We start from the raw sequence: 25,704 nt of genomic DNA, 5'->3' as shown, positions 1-25,704 counted from the left end.
GAGACCCCGAGGTATAAAACGATTTGTCCCAGGTCATACATCCATAAATCCTGGGGTGAGCTCATAATCTGGGGCACAGAGCTCTGGGCAATCCCAGCAATGTCCTGGGGTCACTTTCTCTCTCCTAGGGCTACTGTCTCAGCCAAGGAAAGAGGCTGGAGAACAGCCTCCTGCCACAGCTCCTCCAGGACACATTATGCTCAGGTTGGGGCCCTTGTCTGCTAAAAGGTGCAAATCAACTTCCCTGTCCACAGTGATGCGAAAAGGAGGAAGTCCTTCATATGGGCTGCCTGCTATTAATGAGCTGATCTGGGGGAAAAGGCCGAGCAGAAATGAACCCTCACTACCCAGAGTCAGGGGCGCGCTCCGCGGAGCCCGCCCGATGTATGGGTTTTGTGCAGTACTCAGGCTGCCGGTGCCTGGGGTCTGCAGACAGGTTTATGAGATTAAAGCCCATTGCCCAGTAAATAATTTAGCAGCTTACTGCAAAAAAAAACATACACGCGGTGTAATAGCTACTATCTCCAGAAGTCTGATGTGTACACACATTTTAACTGCACATCACTTTCATCTACATGTTTCCATGTGATGTGAAGTCCAAAACCAAGTAAGCAGAAGAGAAAGAACACCATCACCTCTGCCCTCTCCGGCCTTCTGCCACCAAGATGGGGCTGATGAGGAAGAAAACAGGGCACTGACTAATTACTGAAGGATTCGCTGGCTCGTTCTTCTCTCCCCCTACCCCTTCTTTGCTTTTGGTTGCTGTTTGTGTGTGTAGGAAAAATCTAAAATCTCCACTAGAACGATTATTTATTCAGAATTTGGTTTTCCTCTTCCAGGGGTGCCTTTTATGGAACAAAGCTGGCTCTGGGTGCTGGCTTCTGCAGCGTCATGAGTGACTTGCTTGTGGGTGCAGCTCAAAAGCTGGGATAAATAGATAGCACCATCAGGGCCACTACAGTCTAGGCTGGAGATTTAATGAGCCAGAAGTAGTGGTGATTGATCAGTAAGACTTGTACTTGAGCACAAGGGAGGGGAAGAGCCCTGGGGGCGAGGGGGGAAAAGGCTGGGGACGGGTGTCACCGGGAGAGAGGGTGGGAGAAGGCAGAGAAACTTGCAGGAAGTTATTCCACAAGCTAGAGCATCGGTGGGAGCTGAGTGGCACTCAGTAGTAACCTATGGAGGTGGCACCGTGAGCTGGCAGGAGGGACTGGTACCAAAGGGAACCCTCCTCTCTCTCCTCATTGGAAAGAGTGCTGATTCTGATCACAGCCCAGGGTCGGGGAGAGGGTGAGGGAGAGTGGTAGGGCTTCCCTCCAGCTTTCATGGAGGGCTGGGAGGGTGGCGCCCACTTATGCCACAGCCCTTGCCTCTTCGTCTATGAGCAACATCTACCCACTGGGCTTGCACAGACACGACGGAGCTCACCCCAGCCCCTACTTTCTGCACCTCCTTGGCCTTGAATGCATTTACTGCCAGTGGCTGTGGCTTATCTCCCGTTGTTTATGGTCTGGGACAGGCTGCCTACAAATAGTTCCCCAGAGTGGGGAAATGCAAGCATCTGCCATTCTGTGAAGCTCTTTCCAGAAATGAAAAGGACAGTCATAAAATGTTGCATGGGAGGGGGTAACATGCATCATAAAAAGTGTGATGGACTAATGCTAATACACAGACTGGCTGCAGCCCAGGGTCGTCTGCTGAGCTCAGACATAACTATCGGGGAGGCACCAAGGAGACAGACTTTTTATTTCTTTGATTTGATGGTAGGGTGAGGTTGAGTGTATTTTTTCCTCTATTTCTCTGGCTGTGGCCATTCCTCTGGAGCTACCACCAATCTGTCTGAGACTCTGGCTACTCAGTGTTTCACAGCTTTAGTAAGCACGGTCGTTAGACTACCAAAAAGACTAGGGGTGCAGGGGGGATTTGCAGGTACGTCACACAGCCTCATATGGTGAGTCACTTCAGTGTCTTGGTTCTATCATCCAAGATCTTGCAAGTGACACACTAACCAAATGGGGTGAGTACGATTACGGTGAAAGCATGATTGAATGTGCCCATGAGTATTTACATACTTGCTCAACAGTAGGGTCACTTCCAACATTAAAGAAACAGATTGACATTCCTGAAGCAGTGGGAACCAAAACACGGCAAGTTCAACAATAAGCCACTGAGAATCTCCACCTCTTCTCAGCTTCAGGTGTGAAGGGCAAAACCACGTGCTTGGTAACTGATGGAAAATTCAGGTACTTGAGGACTCAACTACACATATTAATTGTCTTTTAGGGTTTTATATTAAAAAGTACCTACATTCCCTGGTTAATTTGGCCATCAGTCAATTGCTATCTATGCATACATTAGCTTTTATGTATGTACTTCCCTTGAATTGATTAATGTTCAACGTATGCGTGGGGCAGGTGATAGAAATGTATAAAAAATCCTGTATACAAATAGCCTCCATTTTGTGTGTGTCTACTTGTTATGGATTGAATTATGTCCCCCCAAGATATGTGTTGAAAATCCTAACCTCTATACCTGGTGGCACAGTGGTTAAGTGCTCGACTGTTAGCCAAAGTCTCTCCATGGGAGAAAGATGTGGCAGTCTGCTTCAGTAAGGATTAACAGCCTTGGAGACCCTATGCTGCATTTCTACTCTGTCCTATAGGGTCATTATGAGTCTGAATTGACTAAGGCAACAGGTTTGGTGTTTTGGTTTACACCTGTGGTTATAATCCCATTTGTTAAAGAGATAGTACTACCATGGGGTGTATCGTAAGTCAATCTCTTTTGAGCTATAAAAAGATTAAACAACCAAACAAGAGAAACAGAGATGGGGCAAGAGAGATGCCAAACCACATGAAGATCATCCAGGAGCAGAAGCTCAGAAGAGACAAGGACCTTTTTCCAGAGCCAACAGAGAAAGAAAGCCTTTCCCTAGAGTCAGCACCCTAAATTCAGATTCCTAGCCTCCTAAACAGTGTGAAAATTAATTTCTGTTTGTTAAAGCCACCCATTTGTGGTATTTCTGTTATTACAGCACTAGATAACTAAGACACTGCTCTTGCCTCTTTCTCTGAACCCTTTATGTGCCCAGCACCTCAGAGGCGTGGTAGAGCTCTGGGCCCTGAACCTGAGAATAGACTCAGTCCAGAAACCTGCCTAGCTTCCAGCGACCTTAGCTCCATTTTATCTAGACAGTGGAAAGATTTTCTCTTCTCTTTAGATCGCTTAAAACCACCTTCGAGATTAAATTGACTCTACCTAAGACCCTGGACTAGTTGAGAAGAAAGAGAGAGCAAAAACTGTGCCTCCTAAAGTGGGGCAAGACACCTCTGTCCAGCCTTTTGGTATTGGTGAGAAAAAGACTGAAGGTGTTTGGAGTTCAGGCTCCAGTTCAGCATTTGCTCTGGAGGAATTTACCTTCCATGTGCCGTCCCTGAGAATGCGTAGAGAATGAATTGGTATGCCAAGAGGAAGGGGGAGGTAGAGCGATCTCTTTTGTCTCTGTATCTGGGTATATATGGAAGAAAAATGAGAAAAGGGAGGGAATCTGACTAGGCATAGAAGACCTGTGCTAAGCAATTTATTTGCTTATTTAATCTTACTATAATCCTTACGGAACCCTCGTGGCAAAGTGGCTAAAAGCTTGGCTGCTAACCAAAAGGTTGGCAGTCTGAATCCGCCAGTTGTTCCCTAGAAACCCTATTGGGCAGTTCCACTCTGTCCTATGGGGTCGCTATGAGTCGGAATCGACTCAACGGCAGTGAGTTTGGTTTTGGTTTTTAACAGGTATAATCCCTATGAAGTAGATATTATCATCCCTGTTTTAAAAAGAACTCTGGGATCCAGAGAGGTTAAATTACTTAACTAAGGTCACATAAAACCACTTGCTGTTGAGTCGATTCCGACTTATAGCAACCCTATAGGATAGAGTAGAACTGCCCCCTAATGGTTGCCAAAGAGCACCTGGTGGATTTGAACTGCTGACCTTTTGGTTAGCAGCCGAGCTCTGAGGCACTGCCCCACCAGGGCTCCCATATGGTGCTTAGTAAATAGTAGAATGGGGGCTTGAGCTCAGGTCCATCCAACTTAAAGACCATTGTCTTCTCACAATGACCAAAACGTATAGAAGAAAAAAGTCAATACACGGTGGTTTAGAGTAAAAATTATCTTCAGTCTGAAGGTCAAAAGAGTGGCGGCTAATGCATCCTTTATGCCAGCTGGTGCGAGTCATGATTTTCAGGAATACAGGGGTTCACCACAAGTGCCATTGTTGGGAAAGACCGGACAACTCTTGTGCATGGTGACAGATGCGCATGCTCCAGCTGATGGTGAATGGCTCACTGAGAATGTCCAAAGGTGAAGCTGGAGCCTGATTAGAATGAAAGACTGCTGGGGCTGGGACGCTGGCTTCCCAGCTCAAATACGCTGCACATCTACCTGGAAATGCATCTCAACAAGAGAGAAGCTCATCCCACCCTGTAAAGAGTGGGCTCTGACATGTGTGAGGTTAATGGGCTCTCTGTGGTTGGGGGCCCTTGTCCAATCCTAAGGCTGGAAATCAGACTCACTGGGCCTATCCATGGGCGTTTGGCTCGGCCCTGTCACCCAAGGTTAGGGCAGAAAGGAACATTCCTCTTCCCTTAGCTGGCTCACAGCCACAGTGAAGTCACAGAGAGAAGTCACCTATACTACCTGACTTGCATTACACTTGGAGTCCCTGGGTAGTACAAGGGATTAATGCTCTTGGCTGCCAAACCAAAAGGGTGAAGGTTTGAGTCCACCCAGAGAAACCTCGGAAGAAAGGCCCAGCAATCTATCTCCAAAAAATCAACCATTGAAAATCCTATGGAGCACAGTCCTATTCTGACACATGTCAGAGTCAATGTCAATTTAATGGCAACTGGTTAGTATTAGACTTAGGGAAGAACTTCCTGACTGTAGGGTATTTGAGGCTTGACCACGAGCCACCACTGTTGGCTGTGGAATATTCTTTCCTAAAGACTTTAAAGAGTGGGGCAGCCATCTAATTGCTGCCCATAGCACCGGGCAGGGGAGAACCTTCCCTCCAGCCTCACCTTGCTCGCTGGTATTTCAGTAAAGGCCCAATACAAATATAGAATGTATAATTTTCACATCATTCTTGGCAAACTCCAGGTGCGCCCCATTAGCAGAGTTCCAAGGATGCCATTTTCTATCAAGAAAAAGACGTGCCACATCATAGTGCTTAGCTCAGAGCCCTATTAATAGCGATCCTAATTATATGGCTGCAAATTTAATTCATAGCAATGATTAGTGTCAGAATCAAAGGCATCAGGCATCAATATTGATGGAATCGCATAAGCCCTATAAACAGAGAACAAGCATTTGGGCCCATCCCTCCAGCAGTGGTCTGCGGTTAACTATTGCATTAATGTCTCTTCCAATTTTGCCAGATCAAAATGACTCCATTTCCCAGTGTTCCCCTCCTCCTTCCCCTAAACCTTTGCCCGGCCAGCTCTCAACGGGTATGACTGGCATACAAAAGATGGAAGACAGCGTCTTTGAAGAAGCGCCCGGGGGCTCCCAGGGATGCTCCGGTGATGGGCTCAGGCCCCACGCTTTACACAGCAGCTCTTGGCCTTGTCAGAGATGCTCCTTTGTCTACCCTTCAGAAAGCTCAGGGTGAACAATGATGCCTGGAGAAAGGGGGGTCAGCTGGGAACTGTGTGTGACACAAAAGGCTGCCACCCCATCCTTTGTGGACTGGGCTGAGTGGGGTGGGGAGGGAGAGGAGGAGGCCTGGGGTGTGTGACACAAGCAGCGTGTGCCGAGGTGACAGCTGCCGTCCCGGGTTTCCAGGGCATCTCTGCTTGGACAAGTGCAAAGTGCTAGCCCTCCCAGTCATTCTCTCCTGCATCTCCTTGCAGCTTTCTGCAGGGCAGGTGGTGGGTTACAGATGGACAAATGGAATCTTAGAGAAGTCTAACAGAGTGTTAAAGGCCAGTGGCTGAAACCACAGGTCTGGAGTCAGAGAGATCTGGCTTCAAATCCCAGATCTCCACTTAGCAATGTGACTCTAGCAACTTACTTAGCTTTGCTGAGCCTCAGACTGGTCATATGTAAAATGGACATGATAATTAGTTCTCAGCTTATGAGCGTATTGTGAGGCTTAACTGGAAAAAAATGGAAAACATTTAGCTCAAGGCTTAGCACACTGTAAATTATTGTAGTAGAAACATCAAATAAACTAAGTGGTACGCTGAGAAGGCTAACATCTGAGACTTGGGATTCTTACTCCAGTGTTCTTCTGATTTGTCATAATTTCTTAGCCCCAAAGTGAGCACAGTGTGGTCAAGCTGGCCTTCCTGATGGCCAGGCTCTAGTAAGATCCCGAGACTGCAGAGTGAGGGCTCAGGAGTGCTGCTCAGCCAGAGGAGGGGTGCGTGGTGGAGCCTACAGTGGGAAGCTCAGCTGGGCCCTTGACCTGGGGGTAATGACCCCACCCAATTCCAGGCTCTGCTAGGGAATGCCTACAGGCTAGAGAGAGGATGAGGCTCAGCTGATGTACTACACAGATAAAGTGTTCTTATGTATAACAGAGAGAGAAGGGCCGGCAAATCGGAATCTAAAAACCTAGGTTTTAGTCTTGCTTCTTGCTAAGAACCTAGGTGATTCTGAGCAGATCACTTAATCTTCCTAGGCCCCAGCTGTCTTATCCATAAAATGGAACAATAATACCGTATCTGCCCAAAGGCAGCAGGCTGAGCCAATCTTCTCAGATCCTCTCTGGATACATCATCTATGATAAATGACTCCTAACCCTGCTTGATGGCGGAGTCATCAACCTTCTTCCCTGGGAGCTCTAACCCCTTTGCAGGGTCCTGACTTCACAGCTCTCCCCGTTCCTTGGCTTCCCACCCACTCACTCCTCAACAGTCAAGCATGAGAATTCCTGATTAGTTACTAAAGCCTATTGATGCTGTCTCTCCTCTCAGGTCAGTTGAGGACACTCAGCTGGTGGCAGCAGCCTTTGAAGTAGAAAGCCAGAACACAGTGCTGGGGGTGACGGTCGATCTGGACAACCCCAGTGGTACCAGCTCCTAAATGCGTTGACCACCCTCCTGGGGCCTAGATACCTCTCTGGAGGCTGAGAACAAGAGAAGAGTAGAACCTCAGGAGAAGATTCAGAAGGCGGAGCCTCATGTCCGCCTTCACCACCTTGTATCTCCATTTGTCCTGCTTCCCTGGACAGAAGGCATGTGACGACAGAAGCAAAGGGAAGCTCAAGTAGGTCCAAGCTTTTGGCTTGATCGTCATGGAGTGTACAAGGACCTAGCTGGGTGCTGGGCCCATCTCCACCCTGAAATATTTGTAGCTCTGGTTCAAATTCGCACATCGTCCCTTAATTTCTCATAATATCTCTGAACTTCAATATCACCATCTGTAACAGAGAAGGTTATCCCAACCCTGCTTGATCACCTGAGAATGACAGGGGATTAATGAGCTAGTAGAAACAATGAGGACTCTGCACACCCTGGAAGAACAGCGGTACTGGTACAGGAGTGGCAAGACTAACTAGACTGAGAGTCGCACAGTGGTCATGGTGGCAGTGGCGCTAAGAGTTACTATCTGCTAAGCACCTGCTCTGCGCTGGGCTTGTAGGATTCTTCACATTCCCCATCTCTAATGTGCCCACCAACCTTGCAAGGTAGGCACTAGGGGTCCAGTTCTGCAGATGTGGAAACTGAAGCCCCCCATGGTCACACTGCTAACCTGAGGCAGAGCTGTCAAGCACCAGGATATTATGGTTGGCTTGGGAACACCTAAACAGCAGAGAATGGCCCTGTTTTAGTTTATTCTGCAAAGCTGCAAGAGCGGAACCGACACTTCCCCCAGACCCACCCTGGGGAGGGAGTCAGTACATATTGTTTGGTGATATGGGACTCGGAAAGCTCTTACTGGTGACTAATGCAGCTGGATGCCAAAATCCAGCGGGATTCGATTAGTGCAGGTCAGCTGGTCCAGTCTTCTAAGTATTTTTTCCCATGAGTCAGGGCTGGGGGCAGGGGACAGGATTCTCTTCCTCCATCTGACCTTGCAAACATGTCACTGAAAAGGAGGCTGATCTGACAGCCTCACTGCCCCAGGGAGCCAGGAAAATGTGGGATTTGGGGAACAGCTCAAAGATGTATTACCAACAGAAAGCACTCTTGTGCCAAGCACTCTATTAAGTGCTTTTCGTATGTTATTATATCCAGTCCTTACAACGAACATGCAAAGCACAGCAGTTATTACTATCCCATTTCACAGATGTAAAAATTTAGGCTCACAAGTTAAGTAACAAGAGCAGCTAATATTTAAATGCATATATGCCCAAGCTCTGTATTCCATGCTTTATACGAATTATTTCATTATTTTCGGGTTGTTTTCCATTAGTACGTATCACCTTCTAGACAAACTGTATGGTGTGCTTACTTATGTGGTCTATCTTCCCAAATTAAGATATAATCTTCATGTGGCGTCTGGGGTCTTAAATGCTAACAAGCGGCCATCTAAGATGCATCAATTGGTCTCAACCCACCTGGATCAAAGGAGAATGAAGATCACCAAGGTCACACGATAACTATGAGCCCGAGAGACAGAAAGGGCCACATGAACCAGAGACTTACATCATCCTGAGACCAGAAGAACTAGATGGTGCCCGGCCACAACCGATGGCTGCCCTGACAGGGAGCACAACAGAGAACCCCTGAGGGAGCAGGAGAACAGCGGGATGCAGACCCCAAATTCTCAGAAAAAGACCAGACTTAATGGTCTGACTGAGACTAGAGGAATCCCGGTAGTCGTGGTCCCCAAACCTTCTGTTGGCCCGGGACAGGAACCATTCCCGAAGACAACTCATGAGACATGGAAGGGACTGGACAATGGGTTACAGAGAGATGCTGATGAAGAGTGAGCTACTAGTATCAGGTGGACACTTGAGACTGTGTTGGCATCTCCTGTCTGGAGGGGAGATGGGAGGGTAGAGAGGGTTAGAAACTGGCAAAACGGTCATGAAAGGAGAGACTGGAAGGAGGGAGCGCACTGACTCATTAGGTTCCAAGTAAGTGGGAGTATGGAGTAAGGTGTATATAAGCTTATATGTGACAGACTGACTTGATTTGTAAACTTTCACTTAAAGCACAATAAAAATTATTTAAAAAAAAAAGATATAATCTTCAGTAGGGCATACATCTTTTGAGAGTTTTATTCACTTCTGTATACCCAGCACCTGGCACATGGCAGGTATTCAATAAAGACTGGTTTAACAATTAATATTTTAATTTAATCCTCAATACAATTTCATGAGGCAGGTGCTATGACTGTCCTCATTTCACAGAGGGGGAAGCTAAAGCTCAGAGGTCACACAGCTAGTGGGCTGGCAACAGAATTGGAACCTGCCAACTCATATACTCTTCATTATGCAAATACATCATTACCTGAAGGCAGACGACTGGACCAGGTGGTCTTCGGAGGTCCCTTCCAGCTCTGAGATATATGTCCATGCCCAGTATCCACAGGCAAGCAAGGCTGAATGGTCTACAAGGGCATGCATCTATATGGTTTGTACCCCCTAAACAAAGTGTGAACACTAGCATCTTGTCCTTTTGGAGATTCTGCATGGCCTATCTGAGTCACTGTGAGCTTCGATCATTAGCCCCACCCTCCCTGTCCCTGAAACTCAGTTCCCTTTATCCATCCTTCAATTAAGCCCTGAGCAACCGGGCTCCATCCTGGGCTGAGAAGCAGCCTGCTGAACACACAGCCACACAGCCTGATGCCTCGTACAGGGACTGTCCAAGGTTGAAGTATATTAAGAAGCTGCACAGAAGGTGCAAAAAATAAATGAGTCTTTAGTTTCTCCCCTTGCACAACGGCTCTGGGAGATCACGCCTTCTCCCCCAGGGTCATCTGAGGCTCTGGATAGAAACCAACAACCCTCTCTACACCTGTCACGGTCAAGTAGGAAGATGTGGAAGGTGGGGGGTGGGGGTCCTGTAAATAAGCCTCCTTCCCCGTGCCAACCAAATGCAGCCTTTCCCAGCTTTCAGAAGACCAGCTCTTGGGACCCAAGAGGCCTATAAAACAACAAAACAAACAGCGAGTTTGGCGGCAGGAGCCTGGGCAGGTAGCCAAACTCATTAGGAGGGACATGGTGGTGAGCTCTGAGCCACCATCCCACCTCCTCGATGCTGGCTCCGGGGAAGGCAAGAGGGGCGTCTGCTCCCACTACCCAACCCCAGCATTGTTAAGATATCTGAGGGCGTTGAGGCATGAGGTCAGTGGTCACAAGTCCTAGGAGAGTCACCAGGTCTCCCTGAATTGGACCTGGAGCCCTGGCTATTTACTTAATCCAGGGTTCACACTGAGAGACAAGTGAATCATTTCCACTCAGAGGAATGAGCAGCTATTGTTTGGTGGGCTTGGCACAGACAGATAGGTACGTTTCTCAGCTTTTCATCCAACTCAGCCTTCCGTCCACCACGGCAACTCCACCCCATAAAGGAGCCAAGTAACAGGTTAGGAACTTCTGTGTGTTTTGGGAAGAAGTGTAAACGCCAAGGTCCATGTTGCCAATAGCGGGCACAGAACATTGGGCAACATGCTTAATCTCTCTCTGGTTCAGTTTGTTGCATCTGTAAAATGGGGTGGAGCTACAGGGGGTGATCGCCATACTTAGTTGAAGTACTGGAGGAAGATGGAAAGAACCCCATGCAGGCATCTTATAAATTGCCAGCAGTGTTACCAAATAGCCGAGCACTAAACCTGGGCTTTGCTACTCCTGATGGAATCTTTCCAGTACATAAGCTGCTACTACAAGAGGCTTGTGGTTTTCCTGGCTTGGTTTAGCAAGTCATTTGTGAGATTACAAAGAGAAGAATAGGTCTGGCACGTCAGGGCTTCCTGTTAGCTGGGACTGGAGACCTGGAGTTGGTATGCCCCAAGGGAAGGGCAGAAAGAATTTTCCTCAAGAATTTCACAGGCATTTCAGCCACTGTTAGCTAATGGGAAAGGAGGCCATGCCAAAAGAGGCCAGGGCCCTACCCAAGATTGAACAGTGCCAAGTCTCTGCAGATTCGCAAAAATGTCCCTGGAGTCCTACAAGCAGAAGGCTGGCACAGGGAGCTGTGGTTACCTGGACCTTCTTTCTTGCCCCCCCACCCCCTGCTTTAGGCAAGCCTACATCTAATCCAGGTGAGGTAGATGGCTGTCCTGGCTATTCTGGGGATCTCCAGGCTTTGGTATAAATGCTGTTCCATTCGTCCGCCCCAGTCAACATTTCTGAGAGTACCACCTCACCCTCTTCCAAATGTTAAACTCTTTCCTTTACCCACCAGCAGTTCTCCTGTGTCCTTGACTCCTCATCCCTTCTTCCACCCCAGCCCTTCTGCCGCCTTGCCTCAGACCTACCAGACATACCATAACTTCTTTTGCAAATTAGCCATGTCAATAAGAGTCACTCTTGGTGCCTGATTCCATTCCAGTCAGTGCAAATGGGTGTCTGGCATAGAGTAGACATTCAACTGATCTGAGATAAATTTAATAATCACCTAGTTACGTAGGGTCACTATGAGTTGGAATCAACTCACGGCAATGGGTAATGTGTGATAGATATTGGATTTGGCAGTGGAGACTGGAGGACATAATTATGAAAACGAGGGTCCCTGTTCTCAAGGATCTGTGAAACTCCAGAGACAGGGATACATTAGCAGCCACTTCCAACCACTGCAGCTCATGTGCAGCCACCACTCGTCTGTCAGCGGGGGCTTGTGTGTTGCTATGAGGCTGAACAAGTTTCGGGAGAGCTTCCAGGATAAGACAGACTAGGAAGAAAGGCTTGGCAATCTATTTCTGAGAATCAGTCAATGAAAACCCTATGGATCACAACAGCCAGAGCTACAACCCAGCATGGGGATGGTGTAGGACTGGGCAGCATTTTGTTTTGTTGCACATGGGGTTGTCACGATTCTGGGCACCAACTTGACTGCAGCTAACAACAACAGCAACACCTGTCTCAGATGCTCTCACGATAAATACTGAGTGCAGTGAGGCTCGGGGGAGGGCACCATTCACAGTGCTTGAAGGGGCAAGGTATGGCAACAGGAAGGACATGCCACAGGCCCTTGGACAGCAGGCACAAGCTTTCCAGTGGGAATACGGAACAGAAAGCTAGTACTTCCTGCTGGTGTTTAAGGCCCCCGGGCCCTGGGGCTAGAGAGCAGAGGCAGACACCACCCTGGGCCTCTCAGAGGAGCCCCTGCATGCCTGTGGAACCAGGGCTCAGGCAGCAATTCTGGAAGCTGTAAACGGAGGGAAGGAGCCAGAAGGGCCCTGAGGTAGCCCTCCCTCCCATTTTCCTGGAGTCTTCCACCTTCTTAGCTCGGCCCTTCTGGCCTAGGCTCTGCTACTTATTCTTGAATTGCCTCCCTTACTCCTCCCTCCTTTCAACCTGGGGAGTCTTATTAAATGAGTTCCCGGTTCCTGTCTCCACTCTTCCTCTTTCTGCTTTGGTGCTAGCTCCCAGGGCCCCTCATCTGGACTCCACAGCCTCATCTTAGTCAGGAGGGATGTCGTCACCATGGAGTGTACCCAGGCCCAGACGCCCTGCTTCCAGTAGCCCACATCTTGCCCCAAGCCTGCCTGCCCCCATCATCTTGGCCAGGCTTTTCCCTGTCTGGGCCAAGTACCTCCTACCTGACCCGAAGAGCTTTCTGCCACACTGAAGCAGGCTCAAGCCCAGCCTTGATTTCAGAGCCCACATCTGGGGTGCCTTCCTTTCTTTGCTCCTCTTCTCTGCTATTGTGTGACCTACTTTCTCACACACTCCTACTTAAGGAGTAAGACAAAGAGGGAAAAGTTCACCTGATTCAGTGTAGGTGACCCTGCAACAGCACCTCTGACTGATCATCATCGCATCTCTGCTTGAATGTTTCTACTGACGGGGAACTCATTCTCTCTAAAATCATCTCACTCCATTATAGAGCAGTTTGGCTGTAAGAAACATCTTCCTTATGTTAAGCAGAAATCTGTTTTACTGTAACTTCCACTTATTGGCCTTATTCTGCCCTCTGGGGCCACACAGAGTAAGTAATTCAGCTTGCATAGTCTAATGGCTAATCCCGCAGTGTGCGAAACCAGAGGACCTTGGTTCAAATCCTGGCTCCACTATCTACTTGCTGTGTAGCCTTGGACAAGTTTATATTTCTTGGCCTCCATTTCCTCATCTGTAAAATGGAGATGATAATAGCACCTACTGATAGAATTATATAAAGATTAAACGAGTTAATAGACCCAAAGGTCATAGAACAGTGCCTGGCACATAACAAGCACTCAGTAAATCATATTAGCTGCAGAGAGCTGTTTTATCTCTTCCTTGCTCGTCCCCTTGGGTTAACATCCTTTTAAAAATATTATTCATATAGTATGATTCCCACATCCTCCCAGCTCTTGTTATCAGGCCGAACATATTTTACTTTGCCTAAGGCTCTATTACAATGTTATCCTTAATGTAGAGTGGAGCCACTGCTTCTCAGGACCTGGAAATTGTTCTTTTACTAATGTGGGGAAGACTCACTAACTTTGCTAAAGCTGTCTCACACAGTTGGCTCATGTTGATCTTGCGGTCAGTTAAGTTCCCAAGATCCTTTTCACTCGAGATCCTACCAAAGCAAGATCTCTCAGGCCTTTGAGAGGCTCCCCTCTCCAATCCCCTCTGCGCACTCCAGACCCTCCATGCACGTGCTTTGCACCTTCGGCGATATGGCACCCAAGGTCTGGGATGCCCTTCTCTCTCACCCCGTGTCATCAGTTACCTGTCCCATGCAGCCTGTAAGCAGACCCTGGCAATCTTCCTCCTCTGTAAGGCCTTCCAGATTGATCACACTATACCTGCTGGTTGCACTCACATTGCCCCACCTTTATGACGAATCTGCCTGTCTCCTTATCATCTGTAACCCACACAAGTGTTACACATCTTGTTTTTGAGGCCATATGGTTCTCCTGCCTTTTCCTTCTGTGTACTTGTAGCTCAGAGGACTGTGCCTGCTCCGTGGTGTTCTAGCAGAGAGGAGCGTGTGAGTATGTGACACAGCACACACCAGCCCCTGTGATCACGCCACTTCCTCTAAACTTCCCACAGATGGACAGCCTGTTCCTACGGGCTGCAGTCGATGAGAGCCGGACAGTCTGACAGACACCTGACCAGCCAGGGAAGAAGTGAGTAGTTCTGACGCACCCTGCTTCCCGCCCCTCTCCAAACTCTTGGCTATTTTTTTCTTTATTTTCCTTCCTGTGTTGAAAGAGCTGTGGGGCCTGGACATGGTAGGGTTTCCTGGGGACATTCCATAAATTCCTCATGGGCTGTTTCTCTGGAGAGGGGTGAGGGTGAGCAGCAGATAAAGGGGAAGCCGGCGGGAGCCCGGGTATGAGCGTCGGGTGCCACAGAGAAGTGTGGGTGGAAAGGAAGGGTGAGTCGCACAAAGGAGGAAGATGAGGTATTATGAGCTCACACAAACAGCCAAAGAAAGGCCAAGTGAACACTGGAGAGAAGCGGCCAACTTGCAGGTTGGAACAAGCTGCAGGCAGCCACACCTCTAGCCTTGCCCTTGAACCTGCTGACTTGCCTCCATAGTGACTTGTCTGCCAGGGGTCCAGCGAGGCCAAGACAACTTGGCCAGCTTGGGCGTGTGGTCTGGAAAGGGGCCACAGATGCACAGAGATCCGGGGAAGGCCAGCACAAAGATCTCCAGTCTGGCTGGGTAGTTATTCTTCTATGCATTCCTCATTCGTCCCTTCAGCAAACATCAATTCCTTAACTCCAGTCTACAGCTGAAAAGAGTGGCAGCACTAGCCCCTAGCTGAACTCTGCAGCAAGCCTTGCCCTGAAGAGTATTCTCCACCTCCATCCCTAGTCCCCTAGCTGCTGCTTTAAGTAAAAAGAGTGCCAGATGGGGTGTCACAGCAAGAAGCAACTTATCCTAGGTCTCTATGCTTGGAGAAGTCATTTCTCTTCTCTGGGCCTGTTTCCCTGCATATCTGGGCCAGATACACTCTAACGTTCCTTAGAGAATGGTTCTATTTTTCTAAACAGTTATGGGTCCTGCACCAGGTGTGAACACTTGATGGAGGCGGTTAGGGAGGAGGGAGGGAATAAATGTTTACAAAGCATTATGGCCCCTATGCTGAATAGAACTTTCAAGAGAATAAAGGAGACAAACAGAAAGTCATACAAAGGATCCAGAGCAGGGACTGAAGGTGGGGGAAAGAGACAGGGAAGGTGCTGAGCACTGACCTAGCCGTGGCTGCAGCTGGCCCTTAGAAGGCCTTTGTGCAGTTTAGAAGAAGATGGTCTCTATGTACAGATGAATTAGTAAGAGGAGCCCCTCTTGGTGGGTGTCTGTACTCTAGGGCACATGGCTTGAAAGGGGCCCTCAGGCTGGATTTATACCCCTTGGCCCAAAGCCCCTTTGCCAGGCACAATCTGCACAACCATGTAAGAGAAGGCTGGCTAAGAGGGAAGCAGCAGCCCCAGAGGTCTAAGCTGAACCCTGGCCAAGTGGAATATGCTACTTTTACATCTATCTTAATAGAATCTCCTTTCCCCCTCAATTTGGGAAGCTAACTCAGGGACCACGCTTATTGTCTCTTCCACATGCCTGAAGCCAAGCTAGAGTCCACACACAGTCCCAGGCAGGGTCTAGGGCTCAAGTGGGGAGCATGTAGGGACCGCTCATTGAGCCAGGAAAGGGATAAAGGGCTTTGGTGTCAGGAGACCCAGGAGAGGTCTGGGAAGTTCAACATCTGCACAGAAACCCAAACCAGTTTTTCTCACCTCCTCTAGCAGTAAAAAAAAAAAAAAAAAAAAAATTTTTTTTTTTTTTTTTCTGGCAGTAACTCAGAACAAGCAGAACATGGAAATTCTCCCTCAGGCTCCCTCCCTTCTCCCCTCCTTCCACATATTCCCAAACAGCCTCACCTGCAAGGCTCTAAATGGAGCTGCAGGGGTGATGTCAACATCAAAGCCTGAGATTTCCATGTGACTTGACCCACAGGTGGCAGGACTGGGAAGGGTAGCAGGAGGGTAGACTTGGGAAAAGGGGATTAGCTGGGGCTGGAAATAATGTGGCTGCTGTAATCCCACATAATGAACCAGATTGTGCTCCCTCTCCATGCTCTAAGCACTTGACAAGCAGGTACAAGCTGTTGGCTTTAGCCTACCGCACCAGAGGCCTCCCATGCTGCCAGCCCCAAAGAGCCCATTCCCTACAGCTGGCAGGGGTGCCCAGGGCAGGCACGTCCTCCTTGCAGCTCAGGTCTGGGGCTGGGGGTCTGTGATTGCAGGAATCGAGCAGACAGGAAAGCAGCCTCTTATCACCACCATCTGCCCACGTTCTCAGAATTGGGGTCCATAACTGGCTTCAACTAGCTTCTCTGGACTCAACAAAGACTTCTGACCAGTACAGTCTGAGAAGGGATCTGTGATGTGTGTGATTCACAACGCAAATTAAAAAAAAAAAAATCAGTCCTATTTAATTTGAGAATGAAGAATGATTTCTCCAATACACCTTCCTAATTCCTTCAGGTTAGGCAATATTGAAATACACTCATTTCCCCAGACCCCCATGGACTGATGGTGCTGGAAGAACTAGAAGGTCATCCACAAAGCTGATGTCATCCTACCATTCTCACCTCATTCCCCTCACCTACACCCTCCAAAAAAAGAAACAGTCTGTTTTTAAATCTCCTCCAACAGCTACCTTCCAGACGTGACCCTTGGCCAAGGAGCTGACCAGCATCGTGTGTCTGAGCTCATAGCCTCTTACCTTCTTCAGCTTGCCGCTCTTCGTCCCCACAAAAACCACACTGTAGCCATTGTAGACATAGGAGGCCACAGAGGTCATGCGGTCACGGCTGGTGGTGTACAGGGTCAGGCCCTCCACTGGAGTCGAGCCTCCGAGAGGCTGGTTGATGTCCAGTCCACAGAAGTTGTCATCGATGGGGACGGGCTGGAGGAAAGCGGAGTGAGTTGGGGTCAATAGCAGCGGAGCATGGCCGAATCACCGTATAGCACCCCACCCCCAACCGCCAGCCCTAGGACACCAGGCCTCGGAGATGCGCAGACATGGGGTTCGGGGACTAACACACGCTGGAAACAAAAGCTTCTCACTAGCTGACTCACAAATTGGCTCCATGCTGGCTCCTATGGAACCAGATAAAGGAACAGCCATTCCTCCCACTTACCTACAGTCACCATTCCCTTTTCTGGCAAGAGAAGCTGGGGCAATGTGTAAAGCTGGTTGTTGGCACCTATCTTCTGGCTATCTCCGTGTCCCTGTGTGCTATTCTGTGGGCATCTTTCTATTTTAGATGAAGGTGCCTTCAGTGGGTATTCAGTCCAGAGACAACAGGACAGAAGAGTTCTATCATCCTGGAGAGGGTTTCTTGTTTGTTTCTTGGGCTGCATTCTCTCCCTTTGGGTACAAGGAATTTTAAGCCATTTAACTACCACATTCTGTGCTGGGGATGAAGTCCCTGGGTGGTGCAAAAGGTTAACACACTCAGCTGCTAACTGAAAGGTTGGTGGTTCGAGTCTACCCACAGGCACCCTGGAAGAAATGCCTGGGGATCTGCTTCCCCAAAATCAGCCACTGAAAACCTTATGGAGCACAGTTCTACTCTGACACACATGGGGCACCACGAGTCAGAGCTGAGTCGACGTCATGGCAATTGGTATGCATGCATGTTGGGGACAGACTGGAAAACATTTACAAATATTACTTTCGAACAGTGCCTTATGTTTTGGGAAAATTACTTAATCTACCTAAGTCTCAGTTTCTTTATCTGTAATGATACCAATCCATTTTCTGACAGAATTACCGAGGAGCAAATGAAATAATGCGTGTAGAAAAACCCCATACGTTGTGTAACTATTCCCACTATTGTATGTTACAGCCTTCAACAATGTTTGGGTAAATCCAAATAAAAGAGAATTCTGGAGGTGATGTTCTTCCTATCATCAGCCTCTTGTAGGGAGTGGTAGTGTGCCTGTATTAAGAGTATCTTCTAGGAGAGGTTGGGATACCTTTGAATAGAGATCACCTTGAGTAAGTGAAAAAACTGCTGGACAGAAAACAGGAAGACCTAGATTCTAGTCTCCGCTCTACTGCTAACCGGCTGGGCGATCTAAGACCAGTAGCATCATCTTTGGGGGACGTTAAAAAAACAACAACAGTAACAACCACAAAAAGAGATGTTGAATTGATTCTGACTCATAGCGACCCCATGTGTGTCAGAGCACAACTGTGTTCCACAGGGTTTTCTATGGCTGATCTTTTGGAAGTAGGTCACCAGGCCTTTCTTCCAAGATGCCTCTGGGTGGACCGGAACCTCCAATCTTTTGGTTAGCAGCTGAGCATGTTAACCATTTGCACCTGTTGAAGGAGATGGTAAATTGATGACTTCTAAGAGCTCATCTAGTTAAAAAAAAAAAAAAAAAAGACTATGGTCGGTGGGGACAGGAGCAGCCGACCTGTCTGCATTCTCCACACAGTGCCTCGCCTGGGCTGGGCCATGATGGGTGCTCTGTAACTCCTCAGTTGATTGTACGACGTGGAATCTGGCAGGCGAAAGTCACAGACAGTGCCAGAAAGAGCCCCGAGTCCTGTGGCGCAGGAAAGGTATCCCAGAGGAGAAAGGCAATGGCTGTCGTGGAAAGCATAGAAAGCATCGGGGACAGTACCGCTCCCTGTTCCCTCAGCCTCCTCTCTCACCCTCACCAGAGAGGAGACCACTGACACATCACTTGGTGACAGCCTCATTTCCTTGGAATAATTGGTTTATAAGCTATAAAAAAAAACGCTGCCATTGGGTCGATGCCGACAGAGCAGAGCTGCCCCATAGGGCTTCCAAGGCTGTAATCTTTATGGAAGCAGACAGCCACATCTTTCTCCTGTGGAGTAGCTGGTGGGTTTGAACTGCCAATCTTTTGGTTAGCAGCCACCAGGACTCCTGTGTAAGCTATACCAAAAAAAAAAAAAAAAAAACCAAACCCAGTGCCGTCGAGTCAATTCCGACTCGTAGCAACCCTACAGCACATATATATTTTTAAAACCAGGGACTTCCCTTACTTTCTCAGTTCCAACAGAGACAGAGACATGTGTCTGTAAGTTCTCGGTGTTTTGGAAAGAGCAGCTCCTCCTGCTACTGATGGGAATGGTGATGTTGCACGTGCGTATGTGTGTACTCTTTAGGAAAAGGAACTGATTTTTTTTTTAGGCTGAGGATGGCCCCTGAAGTCTGGATAATATGGGGCCCTACAAAGCAGAGGGGATAAGCTTCTCAGGAAGGGAGTCACGTCAGAGGGTCTTGAATGCACTCATCTCTGTTTAGTGACATCACAATAGCAGTTTGAAGTCACCCATGGAGGAACTATTTCCACCACGGAAATTGGCAAACGCTGCAAATCGGGGCTTCTGCTCGCACCCCCTTCCCTGCAGAGGGCCAGTTGTTTAATATTTGCCAGCATACCAGTGGAGCCGGTGACAGAAATTTCTAGCTCCTTGGAAAGCTGGTCAGAGTAGTTGGCTACTTTTTAATTTTTCTCTTCCTTATCCCTACACTGTAGACAGAAAAGAGCCTTAGAAAGATTCAGGAGATCCAGATTTTAATCCTGTCTCTACTACCATCGATCTGTGTGACCATGAAATGTCACATACCCTCTCTGAACCTCAGTTTTCTCAACTGTGAAGTGAAAGGATTGGGCCAGGTAATCACTAAGCTCTGAAAGGCTTTGATTCCACGGTTTCAGCTTCTTTCTCAGTTCCTCCAGGGGCTGGTAAGGCTGCAGAGTCTAGGCATAGGCATAGCCCAAGCCAGCCTGAGAAACGATGACAGAAGCAAAAAAAAAAAAAAAAAAAAAAAAAACCTCACTGGAAACCTCCTTTCTGACTCTAGAATCTCCAGAACTGTAAGAGAGATGGTTTTCTGTGAGCCGAAGCCCCTGGGGTTGTCTGGCCTACCTTTCTCTCGTCTCTAAATTGTCAGATAGTCTCAAAAAATGGATGTCCCCTGTACTTTTCCTCAAACAATGAGAGCTTGGGGTATGCTTTCCTTTGAAGCAGCATGACTTAACAAAAACAGTCTGGACTCAGAAGTCATATGCGCTGACCCAAACTCAACTCCCTACTATATCATTTATAGTTGTGTAGGCTTAAGCAACTTAGTTATTGTGGGCCTTTTTGTCCATCTGTAAAACGGGGATGACAATCCTTGCTTTAAAGGGTCATCGTAAATTGCTATGCCCGTAAATTGCTACGCTTTTTGTGCACAGCTGTTTTGAGTGAGGCCTAGGCCCCTTCCCTATCCCTTTTCTGGGCGGGACGTCAAACCCTTATTGATCTGATAGCTCCATGTTAGTCCAGAAGTCATGTTAAAATCAAGCCTTTGGGACCACAGCTTCTCTCGTTGATCCTTCACCCCCTCTGAGGCCACCAAGATGTTTCCAGGTTCCCAGATCTGGGATCTGTTGGATTTTAAGGACCTTTGATGGATGCTTCCTCTGGAAGCCCCCCTTGCAAAGGCTGGACCAGTGTGATGCTGAAGGTGTGGGGAGTGAGGTGCTGCTCTCTCTGAGGCCCTCCTGTCACTCTCAGTGCCTTTGCCGCCCTTTGGGCACTAGCCCAGGCTTGTCTCTCTGCACGGCTACTGGAGCAGAGCAGGGTGTCTGCTTCCTCTTCCCTTTGGCTCACAGGCAAGCAGGAATCAGCAGTTTCCTCCTGACAGCTCTGGGCTCTGGGAACCAGGCTGGACTCCACAAGGTGTTAACCCTTGCATTTTCTCTCCTTCTCCTGATCAGTTGGGCTCACAGGACACCAGATTACAGTGTTGGAAAGAACTTTGGAGATTATTTAGTCCAATCTCTTCATTTTACAAAAGGGAAGATTATGACCAAGAGAGGGCATATAACTACTATTTATTTTAATAATTATAGCTGCCATTTACTGATTTCTTAAGATGTGCCAAGCATTGTGCCGAGATTTTACCTAGATATTCTATTTGACCCTAAAACTAACCATGGAAAGAGGGTATGATTATCTCCATTTTAAAGTTAAACAATTACATCTCAGACCAGGTACATAATTTGCCCAAAGTCACACAGGTAGCAAGTGGTTGTGTTGTGGTCAGATGCTGTCAAGTTGATTTCAACACATAGCAACCCCAGATGACAAAGCAGAATCGCTGCTTTGTTTTCTCTGCTGTCATCATTACGGGAACAGATTGCCAGGTCATTCTTCCATGGAGCTGCTGGGTGGGTTCGAACCACCAACCTTTCAGTTAGCAGCCGAGCACTTAGCCATTGTGCCACCAGTGCTCCTTGGTAAGTGACAGAACCTATTTTAAACCCAAATCTCTCAGACTTTAAAGCCCATAATCTTACCTGCTATGCTACCCCAGCACACAGACGATGGCATGAACAGTGACAGAGCCTGGGGATGACCTGTTTCTCATTTCCAAAAGAGGTTTTTGCTCACTGTAACAGGCAGCCTCAATTTAGGGTACTCAGAAAGCAGCCATATGGGTCCCTCAGTCCCAGATTTTCTCCTAGGCCGCAGATCCCGAGCCCACAAAAACCTGTTTTAGCACTTGTCATACTGCCTAACAGTTAACTAATGAATGTAAATGCCACTCTGTCTAGATATTATCTTACCTGACCCTCCCATGAGGTAGACATTATCATTCCTATTTCACAGATAAGAAATCTGAAAGGTTGAGACATTAAGATACTATGAAGCTAGTAAGACAAATGGAAGGGAATTCTGGTCTTTGTCTTGTAAGCCTAAACTCAGCCACTACATTACGCTTTCACCTGTTTTTATTCCTCTCCCCCACTAGATTATGAGATCCGTGACAGTAGTGGTATGTCTCTTTCTGTTTGCAACTTCAGTGCCTAGTACAGTGCCAGGCCCTTGGAAGATCTTCAATATCCCTTGTTAAATGAAATGAGGAACGGGCAGATGAAAGGACGATGGGTAGAGGGAGGGATGGATGAAGGGGTGGGTGGCCAGATGGATGACTAACGGATGGATGGATGGAGAGGCAGATGGATGTATAGATGACTGATAGATGGTGGATCGATGGAGCGACAGACGGATGGATGATGATCACTCAGACGACAGCATCCTGACCTTCTGACCCGATGGTGCTCTCCACTAATTTGAACTCTGCTGTCCTCAGGTCTGGATTATTTCCCTCCCTTTGCTCTTTGCACAGACTTTTGATTCTTCTTCTTTAGTTTGCGGTCTATCAGTCAAGCTGGCCTCTCTTCCCTCTCTTCTGACTTACATATCCACTGCCTTCTCTATCCCTTCATCAGGTGTCACAGCAGCCTATAAGACCCTGCAAGGACAAGATCTGGTCCCTTTACCTCTAACCGACCTCGCCTCCTACCACTCTTTCTCTCACAGACTCTGATCCAGCTCCAATGGTCTCCTTGCTGTTCCTCAGACACTGCAGCCATGCCTTGAATTCTCTGCACTTGTGCTGCTCTCCCTTTCCCTGGACTTGCTTTCTCCAGATACCTGCACTTCCCTACTGCTCTCAGTCTTGCTCAAACACCACTTGCTCAGTGCGTCCACTCTGTTGACCTGGCCTATTCTCCTTCCGTGCTTTATTCTTCTCCATAGCAATTATCACCATCTGACATACTATAAATTTTATATTTATTGGTCTTGCCTCACCAGTGTACCCTCCATGATTTGTCTGCATGGTTCACTGCTGAAGCCTGCAGTGCCCAGAATAGTGCCTGGCTCAGTGAAGGCACTAACTACCTATATTTTCTGAATGATTAAATGAATCAATTGATAAGCGTGCCCCCAGTGTCTGATATTAGTAACACTCTGTATCCATTGGTTACCACCCGATAACATGGAACTGAAAACCCCTCTCACTTAGGGACCTTGGAAGCCTGGGAGCTGGGTAGGCAGGAGGCCATCCACAGGAGGTATATGCCTGACCCCAGAGTGAGCAGAGTGAGCATTGCCTTACCGCCTTGGTGCATTGGACATCCTTCCCCAGCAGCCAGTTGAGCTCCAGGTTGCCCTCACCCTGGTAGCAGGACTGAAGGCGCTCCTTGATCTGCAGGTTGACAGCACGGATGGGGAAGGCACAGAGGGCAGAGTCGTCAGGCGGGTGGTGATACTGCTTCTGTCCTTTAGAGAAGATGGCGAAAAGCACGTCATCCTGCCTGCTGATGTTGAAAGCCTGGGCCAGGGAGTCCCCAGGCTTGGCCAGGTAAGCGGCCTGCAGGAGGCGGTATTCCACTCCAGCCCGCGTGCAGCCAAAAGGCAGGGACACATACGAGTGGAACTTGGGGTCATCCTTGCAGAGCCGCACAATGCGTGAGGTGTAGAAGAGATCACCAGCGGAGTTGATGGCCACGCCCTCGGGGGTGTCAGGCTGGACGGTGAGGAAGTAGACGAAAGCCCCGCTGGCGAAGCCATAGATGTAGTAGATGTCAAAGTGGGAGACTAGGGCCAGGGTGTCTGAGGGGATCTTGATAAGAGAGGAGACAAAATCACTGTGTAGCTCGTAGTCGAGCATGGCTGAGGACTCAGGGTCGCGGGGCAGCTTCCGGCTGGACAGGGTCGGGAAGTAATCTTGCTTTCCGTCCACGGCGGTGCCAATGAAGAGCTTGCCATCCTCATCTTTGGAGTGCACAATCACCCCGTACATGGTGCCTGTCTTGTTCACGCTGGACAAGTAGTGCTCCTTTTTGTGGGACGGCTCCACCAGGATGAAGAGGTCATCTAGCCTCAGCAGCTTGCAGACCCCCTGGTAGAGGCTTCCACAGGCCAGCAGACGGTTCTCGGAGTAGTCAATGATGAGCAGCTTGTTGACGTTGTTGGTGAGGGTGAGCGCCTCGCTGCAGGGCTGCACAATGAGAGGTGGGTAGCAAGACTTGTTGTCCTCCTCTGGTCCTGTCTTGTGAGCCACCTGCATGGTCAGATTGCCCAACAGCTTGTATACCCTGTTGATGGCCCCCACGTACACAGCCCCGGTTCCCCGGTGGACGGTCAAGTGGTTGAAGGTCCAGTCACGGTTCTCAGAGTGGAAGGTGCTAAACTGAGGCACGCCAGCCGCCGGAGGAGCCAGCAGCACCCAGACCACTGAAAGTAAGACCACTGACCAGCTGTCAACCTCTGGGGCCCGTGGCCAGGGCCGCCTCTGTTCCATTCTGAGTAAGGCGAGGGTGAGGGGACAGATCCTCTGAGCTCTCATCGAGGACACCTTCCCGGGTTGGCCCTCACATGGTTCTGGAAAACACAAGGTAGAGTGGTCAGATGGAAAACCAGTTCTGGGAGGGGTGAACAGGACTGCCTGACCCAGGGTCCCAGTCCTCACTAGCTCTGTATGTCTCTTCCTTCTGTCTTTCAGTTTTTCTATTTTGAACAGACTCTCTCCCTCTTGGGGATGTTCAGGGAATCCTATCATCTATTTTGGTCTCCAGCCTTTATGCTATAAAATGCTTCTTTACAAAGTATCTTTATTTCTGTCCTCTTAAGATATCTTTTCTATCTCCCAGAGAGGTTAAAAGATGGCTTAAGTTCACCCAGCTACTGGAGCCCAGTGTTGGACTAAAGCCAGTCTTCCCACCCAACCCTCCCGTCTGCACGGTCCAGGTAGAATGGAAACCACCCACTTTCTAACAGCTTGTTAGGAAGGCACTCCCCCAGGCACCCTGGGCCAGCTCCTTCCAGGGTCCAATACCACAAATAAAATTCCTTCTCACTTCAGCCCTCCATCCTTACAACTGCTGTGTTTCTTTACTTTCCTGTCTCTGTCCTTCACGGGGGTGGGGGGCAGGGGAGCTGATCACTGCAGAACAGCATCCCTCACTCCCCCTCAGCCCCTTCTCACACGGAAGAATCCGCGATCTGTAGCTGTTGACACATTTTAGGAAAGTGAACTACGCTGTGGCGGTACCACTGGGATCCCCCATGCTCTCCTGAGGAGCCTGGTCAGGGAGATGGGACAGGCGGATGCCCGATTGTGGCCTCCATCAGTGAGTCAGGCTGCCAGGCCCTGGGGCAACTGCTTCAACCTCTGTTTCTCCACAGCAGGAGCACGCGGAGGCCTGGCTCCTGGCTACAGGGACTGGCTAGCTGAGTCCAGCGTCAGCCACCTGGGGCGAGAGGGCAACATTTGGGAAAATGAGGGAAGAGCTGAGGGAAGTGCGCTGAGGTGAGTCCCTTCCAGCTGCTGCTTGGGTCTCAGGACTGCTTGGGTCTCAGGACTGCTTAGGGGTCTGTGAACTCGGCCCCAGACCTCTGTGCCATGCTCAAAGGCTGCTCCTTCCTCTCTCTCCTGACTCGCAGGCCCTAGTGCTTTTCCTCTGCCAGAGCTTGGTGCTCATTCTTTCATAATCTGGGCGGAAGCTGCCCGGAAAGGCAAGGAAGTGATCCCCAGGGAGCTTCTAGAGACTCCCAGGTGGGGAGGCAGGTCAGACAGCCGCTGTCCTGTCACTACACTAGTGCAGCTCCTGGCTTTTACACAGGGGACAGTGCCTGTCCTGTTGCTACAGCAGTGCAGCTCCTGGGTTTTACAGAGGGGACACTGGCTGTCCTGTTGCTACAGTAGTGCAGCTCCCAGCTTTTACGGAGAGGACAGCACTGTCCTGTCGCTACACTA

At 48.9% G+C, this 25,704-nt stretch overlaps 1 protein-coding gene across 4 annotated transcripts in view; it reads right to left on the bottom strand.

Annotated features, from left to right (window-relative positions):
• PLXNA2 (plexin A2) overlaps positions 1-25,704 on the bottom strand; it is a 262,967-nt gene that overhangs the window by 208,511 nt on the left and 28,752 nt on the right. For all 4 annotated transcript variants that reach the window (XM_064273250.1, XM_064273249.1, XM_064273251.1 and 1 more), the window contains exons 2-3: positions 23,062-24,329; positions 16,842-17,024 (exon numbers count right to left, since the gene is read on the bottom strand). In XM_064273250.1, the coding sequence (XP_064129320.1) occupies positions 16,842-17,024; positions 23,062-24,294 (1,416 nt within the window). In that variant the 5' untranslated portion in view covers positions 24,295-24,329. The remainder of the gene's footprint in view (positions 1-16,841; positions 17,025-23,061; positions 24,330-25,704) is intronic.

The sequence above is a fragment of the Loxodonta africana genome, chromosome 20, assembly GCF_030014295.1.
Source record: "Loxodonta africana isolate mLoxAfr1 chromosome 20, mLoxAfr1.hap2, whole genome shotgun sequence".
Lineage (NCBI taxonomy): Eukaryota > Metazoa > Chordata > Mammalia > Proboscidea > Elephantidae > Loxodonta > Loxodonta africana.
The sequence above is the reverse complement of the archived record's forward strand: the minus strand, read 5'-3'. Positions and strand labels throughout refer to the sequence as shown.